This window comes from Larimichthys crocea, unplaced genomic scaffold, assembly GCF_000972845.2.
Source record: "Larimichthys crocea isolate SSNF unplaced genomic scaffold, L_crocea_2.0 scaffold271, whole genome shotgun sequence".
Lineage (NCBI taxonomy): Eukaryota > Metazoa > Chordata > Actinopteri > Sciaenidae > Larimichthys > Larimichthys crocea.
Genome location: NW_020853581.1, coordinates 350,665 through 375,061, shown reverse-complemented (window position 1 = coordinate 375,061; position 24,397 = coordinate 350,665). Strand labels below are relative to the sequence as shown.

The 24,397-nt window shown below is 37.1% G+C and overlaps 1 protein-coding gene across 4 annotated transcripts in view; it reads right to left on the bottom strand.

Annotated features, from left to right (window-relative positions):
- Positions 1–227: 227 nt before the first annotated feature.
- Positions 228–24,397, bottom strand: part of pik3ap1 (phosphoinositide-3-kinase adaptor protein 1) — a 33,494-nt gene continuing 9,324 nt past the window's right edge. The window contains exons 4-21 of one of the 4 annotated variants that reach the window (XM_010734548.3): positions 20,350–20,456; positions 12,403–12,629; positions 11,131–11,556; positions 10,265–10,509; positions 9,950–10,091; positions 9,710–9,852; positions 9,502–9,634; positions 9,084–9,280; positions 8,790–8,964; positions 8,629–8,691; positions 8,299–8,550; positions 8,014–8,079; positions 7,018–7,211; positions 6,849–6,921; positions 6,504–6,674; positions 5,260–5,330; positions 4,342–4,439; positions 228–1,671 (exon numbers count right to left, since the gene is read on the bottom strand). In XM_010734548.3, the coding sequence (XP_010732850.2) occupies positions 1,554–1,671; positions 4,342–4,439; positions 5,260–5,330; positions 6,504–6,674; positions 6,849–6,921; positions 7,018–7,211; positions 8,014–8,079; positions 8,299–8,550; positions 8,629–8,691; positions 8,790–8,964; positions 9,084–9,280; positions 9,502–9,634; positions 9,710–9,852; positions 9,950–10,091; positions 10,265–10,509; positions 11,131–11,556; positions 12,403–12,433 (2,598 nt within the window). In that variant the 5' untranslated portion in view covers positions 12,434–12,629; positions 20,350–20,456 and the 3' untranslated portion in view covers positions 228–1,553. Of the gene's footprint in view, positions 1,672–4,341; positions 4,440–5,259; positions 5,331–6,503; positions 6,675–6,848; positions 6,922–7,017; positions 7,212–8,013; positions 8,080–8,298; positions 8,551–8,628; positions 8,692–8,789; positions 8,968–9,083; positions 9,281–9,501; positions 9,635–9,709; positions 9,853–9,949; positions 10,092–10,264; positions 10,510–11,130; positions 11,557–12,402; positions 12,630–20,349; positions 20,457–24,397 lie in introns of all 4 variants that reach the window. The other 3 variants (XM_027276013.1, XM_027276014.1, XM_027276015.1) reach the window with 3 other exon arrangements.

Genomic DNA, 24,397 nt, shown 5'->3' with positions numbered 1-24,397 from the left:
AATGTCTATATTACATTTGATTTAATTCAGTGCATGTTTCAGTCATGTCATATTCATATATTACTGTGCTTCAGAATAGTTTTCGCTTTATGCTTGTTTCCTGTCAACAGATCAGAACATAACCTTCGCCGCAACTGAGAAGAATGAGGCCACAGGAAACACACTATTGGTTACCAAAGAATACATAATGGTAATAATAAATGAAATAATAAAATATAATAATAAAATGCGTGAAGTCAGTTTATTCATACAAACAAAAACAAAACATGAGTGCATCCTTAAAGACTAGAAAACTGTAAGGTAGAATAAAGACAGAGCTGGGCTCGTTTTTTCAGTCATTCATGAATACATTTTTTAAGCTTGGACTGTAGTCTAATCAAAGTTACACTTGAATGATAAAATAAATAAAACATGCTCTTAATTGTGCTACAGACTAAATACATTGTCCTTTTTTGTTTTTTTACATTCTGTGTTTATCAGGAAAGATTTTACTTTGAAAGTTTTGACCAGAAGTCCCAGCTGGCTACAGTCTCTCACACTTTGTACATGTGTCTCTGCTCACAGAACTTCAGAGGGCAGTTTATATGGTCAGGGTTCATTTATATTCATAAGAGTGAAGTCATTTATAAGCTGATTAGACTGCTGAATGCTTAATGAGATAAAATCAACTTGGAAAAGATTTTCACAACATGGAAACATGGAAAAAAAATGTTAGGAAGCCTATGTTTAAAGGACAGAGAATATGGAGCACCACCAAGTGACCAAATTTCATACTGCACAAGAAATAAAGCAGCCAACTGAAATAAGGACACTTTCAAGTGTACAAAATTAACATATTTTTTATATTTCTTAATGAAATTCCAGTCTGATGTACAACAAAACAGACTTCCTAAAGATTATTATTAGAACAATCACGCCTGAATTCTCCAAGATTACAGTGAGGAATATATTATAGAAATATCACAGACAAACTCCTTTAGCAATATAATTCTGACATTATTTGAGGTAAAATAAGTAAAATATTATGTCACAACAACTTACAATTAAGCATTACAGTAGAATGCCTAATAATAATATCTGAACAGCATACTGGCTCAGCTAACACCAAAAACCATGTTTAAATATCACAATTAAGATTTCAAATTAAACACGTGGTTTACCTTTTTCCCCATTTCATCACATTACATTTGCACAAACCCATAACAAAGAGAAAGACAACACTCTAAACCTATAATAGGCTACATTTTCTTAGGGATACTTTACAAATATCACAGTAAATTCTTGAAATGTTCCAGAGTTATGAGACGTCAAATATATCACACAGGTTTTGGTGGAGAAGACAAAGCACAGGAGACTCACTCACATAGACACAGACACACACACACAAAGACAATAAAATGGGAATTGAATTACTGGTACACAATGGCACACTGGTACATGACAGCCAAAAAACCCCAAATAAAAATAAAAAACAGTTTCAGTCTTTTGTCTTCTGAACGGCAATATCAAAGAATATCTTTAGACATGAAACCCAGCAAAAATAGACGTGTTGATCACCGCAGACGGCGTGGTATGGGTGGTGCTGCATTTGTGTGTCTCTGAGTCGGTCGTTGAGGAAGTGCTCGAGTCGGGCAGGATATGTAGCGCTCATGTAACACCTTCTCTGGCGCCCTATGATAAGCAGACAGAGTTGTAAGATGCTGATGTAAATACAGAATGGTTAAAGTGTAACTTTCAATTTGTGATTACCGTCAGAAAAAAACAAAAAACAAATCCAGGAAAGGCAATTATCTCATATACACCCAGACTTTGAGACAGTGGTTTCATACAGCATTTAATTATCCCAGCAATTCAAACTTAACAAAGTCATTATTCACTGGGTAAGCAACAACAGTAATAATAATAATAATGAAAGCTTTGCACACTTTTGGCATTCTCTGGAATGGTTTTCAATCAACAGGTGTGTTAGGTTGGTATATTGTTCTAATCCATGTTATAGCAAGAACCACTCAACTGAGTAAAGAGAATCAACAGTCCATCATTACTTTCAGTCAGTGCAGAAAAGTTCAGCAACTTTGAATGTGTCTTCAAGTGCAGTTGCAATAACCACCAAACACCATGATCACACTGGCTCTCATGAGAATTGCCGCAGAAAAAGGAGGAGACCAACAAGAAGAAGAGGGAAGAAGAGGGTCAAGAAACTCAAGGAGTAGACATTAAATCAGTGGAAATCTCTACTTTGGTCTGATGAGTCCAAATTTGCAATTTTTGGTTCCAACCACCATGTTGATTCAGTTATTATCACATTACATATCATATGGTATAGCTTCATCTAGTTTACTTCATGATGTTATGCCAGTTTAAGTTTGTTGTTATTCTTTTTGGTTACTAAACATCATAAAGCTTACAACGTGACTATGGATTTTCAGCCTCTTTGCGGCCTTTTGAAATGGTAGCCACTAAACTGTCAACAAAATAATGTTGGCGACTTCTAATACCTAAACTAAAACCCATTTTTCTTTGTTTCTTTTGTTTAACATAATAATTCTGAATGCATTGTTTCATATTTTTGATGTAATCAGTGTGAATCTACAATGCAGAAGTCATAAAAACAGAGAAAAAAAAACATTAAACGAGAACGAGTGTCTCAGTTTGTACTGAAATCAATATTTTGAATTAATTTACAATTTGAATGCATTTAAATGTGTGATAGGAAAAGGTAGCTTAATCACTAGAATAAAAATTGGTGGTTATTGCTGCAATCCTGCTAAGCTCGTTAGCTGTAACAGAAGTTTAGCAGTTTCTACATCATTACTGGATTTAGCTACTGCCTCGTGTAACAAACTGATGTTTTCACATGCAAAAAACAGTTACTGTAGAGAAGATCTGTAGCTGTAGTTTGAGCTAAGGCTAACTTTGGCAATCTCACTGGTTTGCTTTCATTTGATAAATTTTATCTTATTTAACTGTCGTCTGTTTGCTGAGCATATGTGTGACGGCACGTGCTTTCATAGTCTATGTGCTCAGTTTTTTAGCTCCATTTTGCGGTGACTCAAAACCTAAGGACAGAAAACATTTTACAGAAATTAAGAGGCATATGGCACAATAATAATAATAATAATGATAATTAAGATTCTGCATTTATTTGCCTCTTGTGTCTGTAATAGTAATTATATAATTGTTTTACTTCCCTTATATTGGTATTATGTTGTTCATAACTGTGCTCTATGAAAACAAAAACAAAAAATACCCACAATCATTTGATCTTCAAATTCAAGTTCACGCACACTTTGTACTAGAAACTAAAAAAAAAATTAGAACACACACTCGTCGATAAGATCTCACAGTGCCATCAAATTAGTCAAAATACACCCACCCAGGCTGATGTTCTCAAACTTTGCACCTCAAACCTTATCACCAGGGTGTAGGTGTGAACGAATGAAGTTCTTCTTTAAAGAACTTAAGAAACAGCAACTTTAAATTCATGCAAAACTATTACTCAGTCCATCCTACACAGTAAAATTCTATTGAAATACAATGAAAACAGATGATCTTATCACAAATGTCACTGATGATGACACACATTATGGGGAAACATCAAAATCATGTAAAAGGTTAAACATATAATTGCTTTATTAGCCTGTTACTGTTTAATCAGACTGAGGAGCAGTTTCACCTTCTAGCAAACACAGACAATAATAGAGTTAAAGTAGTAGTTATGATATATATGGCACATTATAATATATAAAATATAATGGGTTCAACAGCTGAACAAGCTGAGTGTGCATCAGAGGCTATCTGGTATGCTGTAGTACGGTTCACCACTTTTTAAAAAAAACCCCTCTATCACTTAAAATCTCCTGCAGAGACGGCAGAGTTTCAATGATTAAGAGTGGCTACAGTTCAAACCGCTTTTAGAGCCACTTTGATGTGAGCTTTCAGTTCAAAGTGTTCTCAGTATGTGCTCTCTCACCTCTGTGTATGGTGGGTATTTATAAGTTTACATAGCATGAACATCAGAAGCTTCCCCACTTTCTCACTGGCTTCCTCCCACAGCGCACAGCTGTGAATTACTCGTGGGTGAACATTTCCTCTTTATCACTTATTGTCACGCTTGTCGCTGCCTGATGATTTTTTTTATTGGTTTATCTGTTGCACACATCTACAGTTATGATATGTACACTTCACTTCTTTTAGGCATCGACACATTGCCAAAGTCCAAAAGAAGCATAGCAACACAGATACATTTTATATACAATTTATTTATTTTTTTTATATACAAATTTTGTTTTATTGTGCATTGTAACATTAGTAAACTCTTTCACTAGTCTTTAAACTGACCTTTCTGGGATCCGAGGAGGAATTCTGGGTGGAGGAATGAGGCTTGGATCAGATGTCCGTGGAGGTCGTGGCGGAGGAGGGAGATTTTCTATTGGGTCCTTAAAAAACCCAACAATGTATAAAATTTAAACTGCATGTATAGTGTACTGTGACAACACCTACAACAACACTTACACAATTCATCAGTTAGTGGCTCAATGAAGTAAAACATATTTTGATAACTGATATGAACTGATAACACTTTCTATATCTAGCTTCTCAGTTCTGGCTGCATCTCTTGATCTCGTGAGAGCAAAGTCGTTTTGGTATTAGACTGTTGGTGGTACAAAACAAGAGGTTTGAAGAGAATAATTTATGCTGATTTTAGAAATTGTGATGACATTTTGACTATTTTTATAGATCAGATGATTAATAGAATAATATAAATAAAAAAGAAATCAGCAGATCAATCCCAAAAAAAAGTTGTCAGTTGTCTTGTCTTCATCAGATATAAAATTTAACGGAAAGAGAGTGTCAAAATTTAATTCTTCAGAAACCCCATCACATTTCTGATCACATAAGTGCTTTCTGAGAAAGCACTGAGCAATATGTGCCAAACTTCAAATATTTCACAAGAATACGCTGGGTCTTGCAGTTTGACTCTGTAGATCTGTACATGTAGGTGTTTTAGGAAGTGAAATAGCCAGTTACTACCTAATAAACTGAACAGCAGACTCTTTGCCCTTTGATTCACATGTATTATTGTCACGCATATGGCCATGAACAGGAAAGTGCAGCACTGCAACAGACACCACAATGTAGCAATACAAGCATTGTGGCATGTCTAACTGTACAGTGTACTACTTTATTGTATATAAGGAGTTAAGTCTGTGTGAATGCACAGGAAAGGCAAATGCTTTGTTGGTAATGCTGGCTCACCTCAAAGTCCGGCTCTGTCCCACTGCTGAAGCTAAATGTGCTATGAGTGCTGAGTCTGTTGCTTTCAGTACCTGATGGAAGAGAAGAAAAGAAAAGGTTAATGTGGAAACACAACACAGGTTAACGTGGAATGACTCCAATTTTCCCTGAGGTTACAGTTAAGGTAAGACCAATTCAACAAATGTGGATAAAAATATCTTTTTGAGTCTCACAACAAAGATTCTGTAATTGTACATGTCTGCAGGTATTAAATAGAGAAAGAGGAACAGAAGGACTAAATGTGAGAATCATGAGGCTGTAAATTCTTTAAACACTTTTTATGTTTGTGTGCACATTTCTGATGTTTTCTGTTAAAATGACACAAAGTACAGGAAATCAAAATGGCAAAGTTTTTTCAAAAAAACATGGAAAGCTAACAGCTAAATTTCACATTAGTTCAAGGTTCATTTTACTGTTCTACGCCAGCTTGAGAAGAACATAGTGAAACCCCCCTGAAAGAACAATACAACTTAAACATAAGTGTGAATTAATGAAGTCTGACTGTGGAAAATTTCCATTTCTTCAGGAACATTATATAGCTGTTAGAGAGGAATTGTCATATGAAACATGTGTTCAAAGGAAGGTATCCAAAATATTCATATTTCTTACAGGTAATGAGATGGCCACCATCAACTACTAGATTATTTACGTTTTAGGTAAAGGGTGCGAGATTAACAAGTAATACATTATTTTGTATCAAGTCAGAAGAAGTTTATTTATTGACAAACATCCCTCTTGTTGCTATATGAAAATGACATCCTTGAGTCAAGTTCACTCTGTCCACTCCTTAATCTAGTTTTGGATTATTCCACTGGATTTAACTTTGCAGCAGTTCTCTTCTCTCCCTGCTACCCATTGCAAAGAGATAATTAAATTAAAAAAAAAAAGCTTTTCCACGAAAAGTTTCAGCATCTACAAATGTTTGGTGCTTCCAATATCACCACTGCCTCCAAGTGCCACTACAGTATGTGAGTATTTTTTTTTTTTTGCTTCTGCATTCTTGAGTTTCTTAAGCTACAGTTTGAAAGGGTTAACTGATGATCAGAATTGGGATTTGGGGAGCTTCAAGTCACAAAGTCTGCTCTTTCTAAGTATGGTTGCCAGACTAATCCTTGCCAGTCTTTTTCATTCATTTCTAACCACTGAGCTGCTGAGCTGAAAAAACAAACAGCCAACCAACAAACAAAATAAGCATTAGGACTCACTGGACGTGCTGGAGGTGCTACCTGTCTTCCAGGTGCCTCTTTGGATAGCTGGACCCACTGGAGGTGGAGGGGGAGCCACCATCCTGGGTGTCGGCTCATACACAGAACACTCTAATGTCATACTGGAGCCCGAGTATAAGTTCCTCTGCAGCGGAGCACTGATCTCATACTCTAAAAGGGCACAGACCACATCAAATATTAGCTTTTAAAACAACAGGATGTAATTTTCCATTGTGCTCTGCTCAAATATGTATACATTAACAACTGTAACAAACACTTACACTAAGCACTTATACCAAATAAATAAATTAAGTATTTGAATAATAAATGGTCAAATGATTGTACCTTGCTCCTTTCCTGTCTTCTGTTTCTCTTTGTGACGCCGGGTGATGCTGTCTCGTAATCGCTTCAGATTTTCCTGAAGAAGAAAGAAGCACACATGACACCTATTAGATTTCTTTACTGACCACCAATCAGCATCTGACAGATCATAAAGTTTGGATAGCTCATCTACCTGCTGATAGCGTATAGAGTTGGCCCTCCGATCGTGGTCAAACTGCCAGGCCTTGAACTCTTGGACGGCCTCATCCACAGTAATTTCCCCCACTTTCACCCTCTCCTGCAGAGATATGAGCTGTCTCTGTCCAGGTGTCTTCATCCCAGCATAGGGGTCATAAACAGGAGAGGGCAGTTCCATCGCAGGCCGAGCTGGATGGGTTGAAAAGGTTGTCATTCAACAAATCAAACAATGTGAAATTTTCCACTTTGCATCATGTTATTCCCAGGTAAAACATAATGTTTTGTTTTCTAAATCAGTAACTATCTTTACTATCTATACTACTTTTATCAGAAAGTCTTTTTTTTAATCTTTTTTTTTTATCAGGACTTGAGTGCATTTGAGAACAGGTTAACACATTTGCAAATTAAATTGACAATAATGAATAATCTTTGGTTAGCATTTAAATAAATATATGAACAATGATCGGTTTAATTTTTTTTGTATTTAACACTAGACTACAGCATTCATGACAGCAGAAGGTCAGCAGAAACACTAGCCTACCAAAATAACTACCTTACCGAAAACTGTCAGCATAGCTAACCAGAGTAAATCCCCCGAATGAGGTTTCTTAACAACAGTGGTCTGAACATAGGCTCTCTGTGCCCTCTAATAGATTTGCAGAAAAACTTTATTTAAATCCGCTGTCTGACAATGCAAATAAAGCAGTTAAAAATGTTAAAGAACTTTGACAAGATGCAGATTGGCAGGAACCAAACATGCAGGTAAAAGAATAGAGTGATGTTATAGTCTTCATTTAAAAAGGAGTGTACATTAATAAATATGATATGTTAACAAAAATATTTTTATTGACTTAACACACAAACTATCTCTCACAGAAGCTTTCGGCATTAATACCACAAAGGTGGTAATGTTCACATATAGGTGGTTAGATAGAGTGATAGATAGATGTGTGACCATACAGTCTCATAAGTGATTTTCATTGGTGTTTACCTGCAGGATATCCCGTATCCACTGTTGTACCTGTTGTTCCACTGGACATGCATTTATCTGAAAATACTGTGAAAAAATATATTGAATTATATGTGTATTATATGTGTGTGTGTGTGTGTATATATATTACATATTTATGATTATATATAATCTATATTAATATATATATATATATATAATATTATATATATATATATATATATATATGTGTGTGTGTGTGTGTGTGTGTGTGTGTGTGTAAAAAGAACATTTTGGAACAAGATAAAGAGACATCTCTCTTATTACCTCTAGAGATGTAGGTCATGGGCTTTTCAGGCTCAGACTCGGACTCAGGTCTGGGGATGGGGGCTGGTGGACGGTTCAGGATTAATGAGTCAAAAGTATTGTTTCCATCCACAGTATCATAAATATCCTCTGGGCAGAGACTGTATAGATCCTCCTCTTCTGTCTCAATATGATCAATGTGATCCTCTTTTTCTGCTTCCGTACTTTTAAGGCACTCGTCGTTGTGCTGCTTTACACTTGCCTGTGGTTTTGCTGAAAGACACAACATAACCACATTGTACATGTTGTATTTTTTAAGGTCTGTAATTTGAAAGTTATTCAGATTTATACCTTGGAAGAACTTCCTGAGCATTGCTTCCTCAGGGTTCTCATTTACTGCACTCATCACTTCATCTAAAAAAGAAACAAAAAGCAACATCATTAGCAACAGTTTAGCCACCAGTTTTGTAATCTTCTAAATTTTTAGGACCAAGAACTTATTTTAATCTTACATAGGTCCTCTGCACATTCAGGGTCAATCCCCAGCATTGACTCATATATGTCCTCTGAGCCACCAGAGTACTTCATCATGATATCTTGAGAGTTATCTGACATCATCTCATACACCTCTGCACACTCGTCTGTGTTGATGGTTTCCTCAAAGTGAGACTTGAGCATGTCTGCTGTCTGCTAAATTTGTTTGAACACAAGAAATGGGTGGACAGTGACTAAGGAGATACGAGAACCTTAAACCTTTGATGGACACTACATCAAGATAAGAAAAAGCTTTTCATCACAGGACTTACAACAAATTCATCAATGAACTGTCTGAGATCAGAGAAGCCACTCTTCTCAGCCAGCGTGTTTGGGTAGTCTCCATACTTGTTCATCACGCTGTAAGCCTGTAGAGCCCCGGGACACTGAAGGAGAACGGTGGTCAGCTTCTTCAAGCCATACTTGGCAGCAAAGTGGAGCAGTGTTGGAAGCTCCTCAGTACGCTGATCTGAATGACAAAAAGTAATCAGATACTAAATCTAAGGGTTTCATCGTAATAGATCAAACAGCCATCGCGGAGGAGGAACAAATATGCTTTCAAATGCTTCCAGATATGTTATCATAATACATCTACAACAACACTTCGCAGATGTACTTTGGGAAATTATTTGGGAATTAATAAATCAGCTCTGGAAACTAACAGAATAAAAAAATCTGTACTGTACTCACATGAAGCCATATTGTCTTCTTCAATCTGACTGATTCCAAACAGCTGAAGACTAGTTGCAGGCATCCTGGATTTTAATGAGTCAGTTAGCATGTTGTCGAGTGATTCTGTTGCATTGGACGTTAAGTTGAAGGCCTGAAATTACAAAATGATTTATATAACGTTGAAACTGTTGTTGTCATTATGTCACTATATGACTTAAATTCTCACCTGGCAGATGAAGTTAACTGGATCAGTAGCATTTTCAAGATACCGACTGACTTCTCCAATATTGGTATAATATGTAACAGGCTTTAAGCTGACAGAGGATTGTTCAGTGTGCATGGTGAGTGATAACACTCCAGCAGGCATATCTACAAAAAGATACTGATTTCAGATCGACGTTTTCAAGATACCACCATCAACACTGTAAAACGGATTAAGGTCACATGATTTCCTGGAAATACTTACCAGGTGCAGTAACACTTATAGTGTATTCATTCTCCACAGTGCCTGGGACCCTTTTTGCAGCTACTTTTTCAGATGAAAACTCCACCTCTAATACCGACTGGTCTATTTTATGTGTAAAAATGATATAAAGTGTTTCCTGTTGCTAGAAAAAAGAAAGGAAAATAGAATTAATATGATTTCTTAGTATTTTCAGTAATAATATAATACTAACATTTCTAGACCCACGCAATTAAATGAAGAAAAGTGTGGATTAATGCCAAATAACTCCTTACACAAGAAGTAAGAAATGGAAGTAAGAAATGACTACACTCTTACCCCGCACAGGACTCTGTTGGGTTGAACGGTGAGACAGGTGAGATGCGTGGGCGTACTAATTTCCTCGCTTGTTGAATTCCCCTCGGCCACCAGTTCTTCATCCTCTAGGACAGTTTCTTTTTGCTCTTCCGACACCACTTCCTCTTTTTCATCAGTGGTGGGATTTTCAGTTGAAAGAGGTTCTGCGTTGTGCTGCTCTGCTACAGCTGCATTTTTGCTCTCATATTCAGCCTCCACTTGTCTGCCTTTGAATAAAATAACATAGAAATGATTAAAAATCAATGATTGCTATGGCCCCTAAATATTTTACATACCTTACATGTGTTGTATGTAGCCTTCAGTTATTCAGTGAAGGGTAAAGGCTCAGTTTACGTACAATAAAAATCTTGCTCCCCTCTGCAGATAGTTTTGTTTCCACATGCTAAAGACTGAGGTATCAACCTTTGAAACTTCTGTCAGCACTCTAATACAATGGAGGTGAATGGAATTTGTGTTAATTAAAACACTTCATAATCCACAGACCTCTCTGTGAGCAGTTTTCACAGGGACTGTTCCACTAGCAAAACTAGCAAAACTGTGGATTCTGTGGATTAACTAGATTTAAATTGGTTCTAGAAACCACCATATACAGTGTGAAATGTCATTGTCTTTAGTTACAGTGTAGCTGAATTTGATATCTCATAACTCTGCCACATAAATCCAGAAATCCTGCATACCAGGATAGATTTACAGGCAATAAGACTATATGTCTTTTTGTAATTTGAGTAAATTGTTTATGTTTGCTCTTTAAGCAGCTAATTTGTATTTTGAATAGTTGTTTGGAAAAAAAAAATCAGATGTGTTTAAAGGCACGAAACAGTGCATACTGTCAGTGATGGACTCCAAAATGGTAGAAATGTAGTAGGCAGGCTCATCCTCAGCAGAGAGCTTTCTCCAGTTGTACCAGTCTTCAAAGCTTTCAGTCGGTATGTCGTCCTCCGACACGCCACACAGCAGCGCCACCACTCTGTGTGGAGGATAAAGGAGTCTCTGAAGAGCTTCGTGCAGCTCAGGCTCATAGAGCATGTCAAGCAATGATCCGGTGAGGAGCAGCACAATGCATCTGCAGCTTTGAAAATATTCAAAGTTATATCCGTGAACCTTATCCGCTGGGCTGACCTCGTACAAAAAAATAGATCTTTTGCGGAACTTTTTGGATGACTTCAAGATCTGCTGCAAATAGTCCGCCCATTCCTGTGCGTCAGCTGTGTGCAGAATTAACAGCTCATGTGCTGAGTGTGATTCAGAATTTGCTGAAAAACAAAATATCACAGTGTGATGAGTGTGTACAGTATCCAAACAGACTGAAAGCTGGAAAATATTTATCATTAGGTTCCTCTCTGCCATCCCCGAGCCACCCTAAACACGTAAAATGAATGACAATCCTTTAATCGGCTCAAATATTACACTAATGACACATGACACTGGTCATATTATGTGTTGGTTTCCATGTTGCAGTAAGCAGTGTTTGTCACGGAAATGCTCCACAACATACCAGCTGTCGGTATGCTAAATGTCAAGGTGACTGTGGTTAGAGAATGAATGTCTGATTTGTTTAATATGTCAGTGCAGAGCCAACAAGAAGTTGTGCAAACATTGCACTGTGTCAACACTGGTCAGAGTAATTTTGTTTGACTCATTACAGTGTTTAATCAGGTCAAGTTCACCTCTGTACACGCTAACTGGGAAAGAAATCCAACTCGACTATTTCACCTTCATCACAGTTCCTACTGATGACAGGGCAGACAGACTTGCCATCTGTTTCTTAACAGAACGATAACATGAGAGTCGAATTTAGATATGGGAAATTATACAATAACTGCTGTATAACTTTAACCATACAGTACAGGAAGGCTAAGATACGAGCTTCCTCTTTTTCATAAGCTCGGAAAAGAATTTTAAGTGAAAGTTCAAATAAATAAAAATATATTTAAAAAGACAAAAGATTCTGAAAGAGTAATCCATATTGTGGATGACAACCGTTAAGTGCTGTGTTTTGTACACACACACACACATATATATATATATATCTCATGAGTGACCAACTCGACCGGACTAAAAAGATAATTACAGAAGATTTAGATAAGATATTTTTTTACCTGATTCAGCATTTAAGATGGGTTCTTCCATGGTTGTCGAGCCTCAAAAGTGCATAAAATCAACCCACAAGTAGCATCCCAAACATGTCCTTTTGGTTTCTCAAGTTTACTTTAGCTCCTTTCCTCTTCAACTGAGATGATTTTAGCTTTCACCAGCAACAGCTCTCTGCTCAGTTGTATTAATAGCAAGTCTTAGTTTCCTGATTTTGGTGGCTCTGCCCCACTTCCTGAAACAGTTGAAGAAGTGAGAAACTGCATCACGGTGGTGTCATGTCATGCAGCACATCTGTAATTACAAGCTTTACCATCTTTTGTCTGTTTTTCATTCATCATTTGCAGATATGTTGATTATTCAGGGTGAAACCTCAAGAAATAAAAAGATGGGAAGCTAAGGGACTGTGTTGAATTTTGAGGTGTGCGGCACAGACCTTGACATAGAAAGCAGATTAAAACAACGTCCTCTTTTATGTCTGAAACGCCTTTGATGCACTTTTGCTCTCTGTTCTCAAAAATACCACACACACACACTCACAAACACCCCCGCTCAGACACAACACAAATACCTCAATTCACCTGTTCTGTGAATCTCATGCTTCTTCCGTTTTTTCACTTCCTTACTGAGGTGTATTGTGTCCGAAGAGTTTCATAGTCAGAGTGATACTGCTAGGCTCTTAAATAAACCATTATTATGTTACCCAGACAGACTGACCTACCACACAGTTACAGAAATTACACACACGTTGCCACAAGTTAATGCTATCCCTACTATCTTTACCTCTATAGGCAATGAAACTGAAACTATAAGCATTGTGATGCAAAACTTTATCCTGGTGAATTTTGTAATGATATATATATTTATTTATACTGTAATTCTATATTTAGCACTGAGTTATTTGTGTACTCAACTGCTGACTGAAAATAATCACACACATATACAGTACATACACACACAAGCACCCACAAATTAAACACACCAACTAACCAACGAATGAATGAGTCATAAAACTGAATGAATCATCTGTATGGTGTCATTATTTTGTCAGTATGTGAAGTTCCAGATTCTTCAAGAAGTTCCCCTCTACCAAGAAACATCCATCTTCAACAACACACGGCACCACACTAAAACACCCGCTAGAGGGCAGCAGACAATCAGTTACATTAGCCAACAGACAGTCCCCATCACCAGTCACCATGCAGACAACTAAACAAGAGAAGAAAGCGGTCACTACAGGGCATACGCAGGTAGGTACCTCTACACAGGTGTAGTAAGATACTTAAACAGTAATACCCCATCATACTTAGGGCGTAATGCATTATTTAAATGCTCTATTCTGGTTAATAATTCTCAACAACATATGTCTGAATGTGGGCCGTTGTGTTGAGTTGAGCATCTTTCCTTGGCAGGAACTCTAGTGGGGAGAAAAGAAAAACAATTTCACACCAACTCCAACTCTTTCTCATCAGCTTAAGTTAAAGTTGCTGTGGAAGACTAAACTAAAGACGTGACCAGCATACAGAACAACAGAGGAAAAATGTTTGGACTTCTGCAGGCCAGGAGGATGACTGCACTCTTGTGGAATTATATGGACAAGGGAATGTGGATGTAGTTTGTCTCGCTTTGGACAGACAGACTTGAAGGAGAAGACAAGAACTTTACTTATTTATGGAGTACTTATATAGAAGTTTTGGATTTTTATTTATTTGAAAGGGGGAATATACTGTGGTTGGGTCTGAAGTCTCTATTTACTATTTTAACTGTCTTTTACTGACATTTTATTCAAGTTTATGTCCATGGCATGTACTGTATGCTACATTCTGCTAACAATCCCATATTGCGATGCGTCAAATTTTATAGCTGCAACTACTGTTGTGCAACTTGTGACCAAAATTTCAATTCACTGATCACTTCGGTACTCAAAAACGCAAGAAAAAACAGATAAACTCTAACTGAATCGACTGAAGTCTCAATCTAAAATGCGAGCAGGTGGTTTGGGCTGCAACAACAATCTACAGAGTGGTTGCAAAGCTTTTCACACATACTTATGTTGCACATGAAAAGTGTTGAAGGCTACACTTCCCTACACTACATTTTTCCTGGCATGTCTTAGACCCACTGAACCAATTGGAAGGCAAAGTAAATGCCAATAAACACAAAGCAATCATCAGTGATTCATCAGTGATCACGATTACTGCATGAGAATTGATGAACATGATTGCAACCCAACCAGGGACTCACAGTGGATTGTGTGGCAGCACCTGAAACAGCTCAACAAAACACCAAACCATCACATCGCTTTGAAAATTACTTGAACAAGTTTCCAGACACTTGTCGAATCAAAGCCAAAAAGCTGTTCTTGGTGGATCATAGTTTAAAACTTTTTCTTGGTGTTTGGTGTTTTTGGCTTGTACATGTCGGTTTGCCCTGTCCTCAATCTTCAGCTTCTTTAATTATAGTCACAAAATCACAAGACAAGAGTTTATTCACTTGTCTAACCATGAATTTCAGCCACAAAATCAATTTACACAGCTTTGCCTTTCTCCGATAATACAATTAGTTTTGTTTTTGCTTTGACCTCCTTCTACGATATAGACCTTTTAATGGCCGCGGCAAAAGTTCACTCTCTGACTTCTGAAGCTGCCTGTGAAGAGCAGGGTGATCCATGACCCGTCTTTAAGTACAATTTCCTGTAGAAAAATAATCCCCTAATTTCTTCTAACTCTGCCATTAGCTACCATAAGCATGACCGGCCCGTTACCTTTTGTTTGGGCTCCCTTGAAACCATTATCTATTAGGTGGCTCAAATCAAATCCCTGCAGCCTGAGTTTAATAAGAGAATATTTTTGCTCCTATATTTTAACCTTGTTATCCAATATCCTGTCCTTTTAGTCTGCAGTGTGTTTTCAGTACACAGAGCGACTGCTAGAGAGCGTGTGTTAGCTCACAACAGAGACCTGACATCCTGCCTGGTGGATCACAAAAGTTCAACTCTGACTGCTTTGTGATATTCTGATAAAGGATTAGTTAACAGTTAACTACAGTTTATTTTATTTTAGTTTAGGACTACCTGAGTCATGCCTACAGTAGATGTTTGTTGGACCACATATTATGAGGTTCAATCTGAGGCTGCTCGAACATTTATTTTACTGGAAATTAAATTTTTTCGCATAATTATTTAAACCTAGCCAGAGATCATTTTTTGCAACTTTTCTTAATTAACACATTGTTAGTCAGAGTCATGAAATCTCTTTTGTAGCTGACAGACACATAGCTACTGTAATGAGTATGAGAAAATTGATTTGTGGCAATTTTCTGAACAGCATTTGATTTCAATAACATTCACATAATGTGCCTCCTGGGTAAAAACTTTGTATTTCCACAAAGATATTTTTTGAGTAATGGAAGAAATGTATTTTTGCACAGCTTCATAGGCTTGTAAAATTTGCTAATTTCATAGTGAAGTGTGTAATTCTGCAATGACAGTAACATGAAAAATATCCAAACTGAAGTTACTAAGCATCAGGCACTCTAAGGCAGGAGGCTGTAACAGAGGGGGAGCAGAGTACTGTACATCTAATATTGCAGACATAATGGTCATGTTACCGTCTCATTTACTGTACTTCCCCATGCCGGGAAAGCTCTACCTCATATCTGCACTGCCTCTGAGGCTGTTTGGGAGACTTTTAAAGTGGAGGAAACTAGAAACAAAGCAGAGTCCGAGGACATGGAGTACAATCTTGAAATGGAAAACTGAAATGGGGAAAGGGTCTCCACCTGAAATGTTATTTGGATGATAGCCTGCATAAGAAAGGAACTGTGTTTGGTTTCTCATTGAGAGTCACCAGGAGGGCTCATTGTGATAAGAAAATAAGTCTAATGTTACCTGATCTGGTATAATGTGGACCAATTACCACTCCATTGCACTTCATTACAGGACTGTAATAGGGCCGGGGGTCAGTGCTTGAGATGGAATGGCAGAGGAAAATTGAGTCGTCATTGATAATATGATAAAAACTGACAGTGAGAGGCCCCTCCAACAAATTATTGAAATTTACAGTTGATAGGGAAACACTATAACCTCATTTGGTAAGCAGCTGGCAAGCACTTGTACAAAGCAGTTCCTCTAACACAATGAGAGGCTTATGGAGAGAGGGAAATCCAAAACTATCACAGAATAGTTTTAGGCTCCTACTCATTGGCTTCTGGCACTGAGTGTGCATCTGTTCAGTTTTTAGAAATATCTAAAGTCACACAAACGACCCCGCTGGACAGTATTCTTCTCTCGAGCAGGTGGATTTGTGGAAGCCATCTTTATATGTCGGAGCAATAATATGCTGACAAAGAAAAAAATCTGGCTGAACAAACAAATCAATCCAGGCTGACATTATTTTCATTCTTAGTGTCTCTCCACAGTGGAATAGAGAAGTGCGGAGGCTAACAAAACAGAAAATCTCACAGTTTCTGTAAACCAATGTGCTCTTGGAAAATGTACGGCAACCATTTGTTTGCCTCAGTTAAAGTGCCTCCATTTGAGGCCCCTTGAATAAATAAATCAAATAAACTACCGTCAGACATACATTTTCAATCCATCAAGGTAATCAGATTCTGTTTACCTGAATGGGAACTATTCTAAAATGTTATTAAAAACTTAAATGGAGTTTAGGTGTGGAATAACTAGGCACAGGAAATGATGAGCAAACAGCAGAATAAGATTCCAATTACTATTAAACAAGCATTGCATTGACTAGTAAAGAGGAAAATAGCTTTGACATTTTCTACAGCCGGAGCTTCCACCTGACAGGCTTTGTCGTATGAGAGCACGGCAAATTCAATTCATAGGCTTTTAGACCTGAGGTAGTCGAGGCTTTCTCCTGAAAAATTGCTTAAAGGTCCATTTTCACGTATTTGACGTGTGGTCAACATCCATATGTGTGATTCAAGAATAGACACTTATTGTGTAATAATTGTTTTTATTTTAAACAATTCATTTAGGCTTTGATGGAGCAACTGGTATAAATATATATGTATATTATAGATGAATAAGGAAGAATTTTATTATGTGTTAAAAGTTAAAAGACATAGGCAATCTGTATGTCCAAAATATGTCTTTTCCGGCTCGCCACAATTTCCCTGACGCATTTACAATATGTTCAAACATTAAGAATTCAACAAGGCCATAAAGTCATTACCTTGTACTGAAGGAAATATAATTTATGAATCATTTAGAGGCCCAGCTAAGTTTATCTCACATATCTAAATAGGCAATATATTGAGTGCATGCTTCATTGATCAAAACTGTTGTGGAACAACTTATCGAGCAACCATCTTTAACTACTATTTAAAGATCATTTTGCTTTCATCTACAGTCTCCACTCAGCTGAAATCACTTCGACATGATAAGACAGTCAATTTGGATGTCAGCTTTGGCTACAGTAATCACACTGGCCACTAGATAAGTGTGACTTTATTTATTTATATTGAGCCCTGTGCGTGTCTAGTTGAAGATAATAGTTTCATTTTCCTGAGAAAGTTTGCCAGCTACCCTCATTGTGGAGTAAATGTGACAAGATTTCTGCTTCATTAGGATTCATCGGGCTGACAGAGATGGATTCGTATGATGAATCAACAATAGCAAAAGCAATATGCAGGAGTCCATGAATCTCTTTACTTTCCATGTACAGGCTTAAATACGCACTTTACAGCTTGAGATTTACAGATCACAGGTGATGGCGAGAGAATAAAAATGAATACTCTAAAAAGTAGGTTCCTACAAAATATCAAATGTGTTTTCAGCAATGTTACCTTCAATTTCAAATAAAAACTTCTAAACTGCATAAGTATTTTGAGTGTATATTGAATGATAATTGAGGACTGAGTAAGTGGAGGTGCTTCAGTAATGTTTTCAGAATTCTTCAGGCCTAACCAATTTAAACACTTCCTGTGAAACACATTTGGAGGCCATCAAGGCCTTTAAAAAAAAAATCTTAAATTGATCAAATAATGGTGGAGAATGAAAGAATGTGTTGAAATCTACCAGCTTTTCTTGGGATTTAATTGTTTTTACATTGTGGATATCAACAACTAAAAAGAGCTGTTGGAGAATATATAGCAGTTTAGTTGGTGAACTGGACATTACGTCTGTTAAATTATGCTTTTAATTCATGACATTGATATAATATGAAATATGAAACTAACATCTATTAGACCTGATTTTATAAAGCTGAAACAAATACAAACATTATTGTTACTATTACAGTGAATCAACTGCACTTATCATATCATATTGTGTTATTGTTTGATTTTTAAAATTGTATTATTTTTGTTTTTTTTAGTGTACAATTTGTTTTTTATGGCAATTATTTATAACACCAAACTATAAATTATTAAAAGCCCATGAAGGGCAAAACTACTGTAGCTCTTTTGTAGAAAAATATATAACACTAGCTGTGGTCAGTTGTTGATGGTCAATGTGATAGCAGCTGTAATCAACATTTCCTCATCAGTTTCTACATTAGCTCATCACTGTGGAAGCTCCATTAGACGAGTTGTTGCTATCAACAGATGGCAAGGTCAGATGACACTCATTTAACACCCCTCTGCATTAGTGCTTCATCGTGTCCTCTGGTACAATTGGAAAGTTTGGGCTTTTCCCTCTGTAGCATGCTAGGGTCGGTTTTTGTGGATTTTTGATGATATCAAACTGGTCTGTTTCCAAAAGTTATCTTTGGCGTCCGAGAGACTATCAGTGACAGACTCCCATTGTTTTGCTAGTTGGCACAATGCCAGGTGGGATTGTTTGTCCAAGTTAGCAACAGTAACAGCGAGAGGTAGAAAAGGTCACTTATCATGCTGCTTCATTACATATGGCAGAATTAAAGAAGTACAGCTGACGCATTAAGGAATATTTAATGGCATTTCGCTTTAACTGTGTGCAGTGAAGGGAGACGAGACAGAGTCGGGAATGTCAGACAGCAAAGGTCATGAACCATGTGAAACAATAGAACCACAGGGCACCACTAGACAGGAGTTAATTAAATGCAGATTTGATGATGACATCGACTCCAAATTTGCTCTATTATGAGTTGGTACAGCAGCCTGGGTGAACCTGCGCTGTTACTGTTCGTGTCCTTTCAGAAACTGCTAAAGGCTCCTTCACAGTTCCAGTGTGAACATCCCATAAATGGATCCTTGTGGAACATTTCTTTGGACTTCTCAAAGTATCACCCAGCCCGTTTCCTACAGGATCCTTTATGACGGTTTTCCACAAGTCACCCAGGGGGTTCATAAACTACTACATATGAAGGACCTGTGAAAGAAGCCTCCAAGAAGCTTTAATTTTTAAAATTAAAGTGCATACTTACAAAGATATTGCATTACAGAGCTTGTTATTACCACCACTGCTAGTGTAGCATGAGGATTTTGCACTTCCACAATAAGGCACAAGAGGTCAGAGCTCCACTACAAATACTATGAAATACCTTGGCGTCTAATCCACAGCTACTGTATGCCAGACATGCACTATTCATCGTTATCATGAAGGCCAATGCCTGAAAGATGTCTGCTGAAATAAGTTTGCTTAAAACATCATTACAAATCCAATTAATAGTGTCATTAAACTAGATGAAAAGAGTGACAACATTGTGTAATTTAAAACACAGAAAGCCTACAGCTGAATACCAGGTAGCAATCTAACTTGTCAGGGATGTTTGAATGTAGACATTATTAAAGAAGGTACCCTTATGGGCTTTACTCACTCACATGAGCTGTACTGGTATGTCACACTTACAGTAATTATCAGATATTAAAAAAAATCTATCTCAACGGGAAAGCCTTTTTGATATGTTCAGCTGTACAGCATGTTTGAATTATGTTTGTTAACACCGGTAATACTCAATCATTTAAAATCTGATATGAACAGTTCATTTTAAAATGCATAAGTGACAGCTCACCGTAAGTTGATCTTGTGGAGGTTGTTTTCACTGAAACCTTCTGTACACAATCCACGGCATGTACTGTATCTGTGACCGGGTCTATCTCCACTCTCCACTCTCCACTCCTAGCACACAAAGACAACATACCATGATTAATGCCATGAGAAGATCGATAGGCCCAGAGGAACTTGGGCTTACTGGAATTTACCATCAAATCGGTGAAATCAGTGTTGTTTTTGAAAGGTTCCTGTGAATGTTTCTTTAAGCAGAGATAAAGTTAATTAGGATACTGGCTTAAATCTAAAAGCCTCTGCTAACATGTAAGATTTAAAGAGCACAGCCCTTTATTTGTAGCTTCAAAACATTGTTTAACACATTTTGTTAAAAATATATGTAGAGCTTGCTGTCATTTGCTTGATTGATTTTTATAGTAATATGTGTTTATATTTCCATGGGATAGTATATTGCAGTAAACTGTATTTTAAAAGAATGCAAGGTACAATGTAAATTAATACAATACATAACCTGTGAATGAGTGAATTCCAGTCTGTGTCTGAAATCTTTATTACAAATATATGTACAGCCAACCAAAGCCTATTTGTTTTTGTGTTACAATATTGTATGTTCAGTAACCCTAAAGAGAACAAAATAACAATTTGTTGCAATATTTTATTTGTTGTTTTTCCTGTAGTGGTGTTCCTAGTCATAAGAGAACAAAGACCTCTGCATACCAGATGTACTTTTTCAAAGAAGGACAATGGAGATGTGAAAAGTACACTGAGACAGTGTTGAGTCAACTCTTGAATTGCACTTCCTTTGGAAAGTTTTCAAAATTAAAACGCAACATTATTCAGGCTACTAAAGCAGTATCAGGCAATGCCCTTGAGTAACTTTAAGCAACTGTCCAAAAAGTCAAAAGTACATTTCTAAAATTAGCAGAAAGCTGCTTCAAGCTGAAAACACGAGCCTGTAGGCTAATTCTCTCTCTTTGTTAGCCAAAACACTTCAGAGATAAACTCTATCATGTTGTGTCACCCAGCTAGTTTTGCTGAATACTGCTGTAACATTAATCAGAATACTAACACTACTCCATATTTTTTGACCTCTGACTTATATTTTTCTTTGCTTCTTATAGAAAATAAAAAACGGAGGTCAGAAAAAATACCAAATTACCACATACAATAATAATAACAACAACAACAAAAAAATACATTGTGTACAGTCCATCACGCTATGGTCTATTACCTTTTAAAACAGCTTTAAAGCTAATAATTTTGGTCCATTTGCAGACTGCCACATATCCAAACCCCACAGGACAACATGAATACCAGTATCCCATTAAAGCTAATCTGTTGTCTCGTTTTGCCGTCAGAAAATGTCCTCCATCTGACACGGCGTTCCCATTTCCTCCTCCATCAATGACGACATTGACACTGAGAGGATTACAAGGTAAATCAATAAACACCACCAGCTTCATGAATGAGCACAAGTCTCGGTGAACTGATACCTTCACACCAGGTTAGGTCTATTTACCAGTCCATAGTGGGATCACCAGGGGCCAGTTTTCTATAGTTAAGATTAGATGTTACCACGGTTAACAATGAAAAGACACCCCACTGCTCTACAGCACAATTCCACATTGTGTTGGCCAATCTTGAGGCGAACATCAGATCTATGTTACAGCAGGGAGAGACACAACGAGTATGAAACCCAGATATAAATGCGGATGTTATCAAACACAATAGAGCCTTTGTTATTCTTTTCATCCCTTCTGTTTTTCTCTTTAAAAAGCTTAGTATCTTCACATGTATCCTAGTGGTCATACTACACTATAAATCAGTGTCTTCAACTAGATATTCTTCGCTTCCTGCTACTTTGGCAACTTCATATTTTTCAGTCTGAAAGTAGATCTCTAACTTTCAGCAAATGGCATGGGACAAGAGGAGGCAAGACTGCCGACCAGACAGACGAGCGTTCCACTCTCCAGCTCTTAACAACCATAGTAATACATCAGTCAAAAGCAATAATTTTACTATTAATGAAATTCCAATTTGCCTTCAGTGCATTTCACGTTGACATTTTCCACATTGCAACAGTGCTTTGATAAAGTTTTTAAAATGCAAAAACGCATCTAAGAGGCTAAAGACCAGCCCGGGTGTCAGCGTGCCTGGCAGAGGACTATGGTACTTAATTTTTATCACCATGTGCCCGGGGCATTGAAAGCCTGAATGTTAACATTGGCTCCATTTTCATTATCATCATATGATTATGGATTTTACTGCATTTAGCTGATAATACAACTAGGAGCTCACCTTAAAAGAAGTTGCTCGAAGGTTTCATTTCTGCCCAAATGAAATTTTCATTTGACAAACAAGTATAATTAGGCTGCACTTCTTGTTCAGTGTCAGTCTGTTTTCTGATTGAACTTAGACCAATTTGCTGCCACTAAATGAGTTTGAATAATTTCCATTCTGAATGTCTCGGGGACATTAGCTTTAGGAGTGTTAAGTGGCAGCATGCTTTTTGAAGTTGCTGATTATTTGATGCCACCCCTGTCTACCTATACGTTTTTGAGCTTACTTCAAAGTTAACAAGGAAATAGCCTACCTTGGAGTACAATGAGAATTTGAAAGTGTTTTTGGCCAGGTCTGGGAGGCAAAGTGAAAATTACTTTAATAAGTGTGTAATACACTTCGTTAGCTTCAATGCTCTTTGCTTCTTCACTTTATTTCTTTCATGTGGCCACTTTTATTGTACTGAATAAGTGGATTTGTTTCCGTTGAAACTGTACACCTAATAACTAATATTGCAGTATCAGTTTCATTAAACCTGCTAATTATAAATTAATACATTATGAATTATGAGAACTGCCACAGCTGGCTCTCACTCTGCCTCTCCGTTATTGATAAAAACGTGACACTAGAATGTTTAGTATGCATCCGGACAAGTGGTAAAGCTGGTAACCACTCTAAGGCAGTTGCTTTTATCTACAAACTTTTTTTTTAAACCATAACACAATAAGCATAAATATATTAGACAAAACTGTTGCAGATTATCTACTATTAATAGCACCGTAAGCCACTGCAGCCACAAGATGAGAAACAGCAGGCCACTGTGGATGGAAGAGAAAAGTGGGGTTATTTGTATATTTTCCCATAATGGATTTGGTAGATGACCTAAAATCTGAGTAACAGCTATTTCAGTAGGGGTAATCCAGTCATCCTTAAATAAAAAAATAAATAAAAAAAACATAAACACCAGTGTGGAGCGAAACTGAATGAGAGAAATAGAGTGAACAAAATGGGTGAGGGCAAAAGAAAGAGAGGATCACAAATAAAGCTCAACGTAGGATTGATGAGAGGAAATGGGGATTTTGACAATGTGATTAAGTAATGGTTTCAAAATATGGAGCAATGGTAAAAAGAGAATAATTTACTCGAGTGTCAGAGCACTGCATGTCAATGAAGGGCGGAATTACATTTCATTATCATAAATAAGGAAAACCAAACTGTGGCTTAGATGTGAGGAGTTTACAAGCTGGTGAAGCAAAGACTTAACCCCAGATCCTCCAACACAGCTCCAAATATTTTCATTTTGTTGGTTGCATTTGAAGATTTTGGTCAGGCAGCAGAATAATGTACAGTAGGTGGTACTGAATAAACACTTAAACATGAAATCACTGTTGGGTTAATTTAATGTGTAGTCATATATTAAGATGGGAAAAAATGTATTTTTAAAGTAACAAACCCTGTCTCATTATACGATCGAATCTATTTCTATGTTTTTCAGGGTTTTCCAACCCTGAGAAGAAACTCTGCCCTCAGAAACAAAAAGATCGAACTCTGTCTTGTTTCCACGTTGTGCCACTAAATGACAGCGCTGCACACAGTGCGATGTTGGTTTTGCAGTACAGAGGACTATTGAACTAACATGACAAAGGGCTCGGAGACCACTACAAAGTGGAGATAATGCTGTGGAATCGACTCGAAAAAGGCAGAATTACTGTGGATCCAAAAGGATTGCAGCACATCTGTGTTTCATTTGCATTGTGCTCATTTTTCCAAGG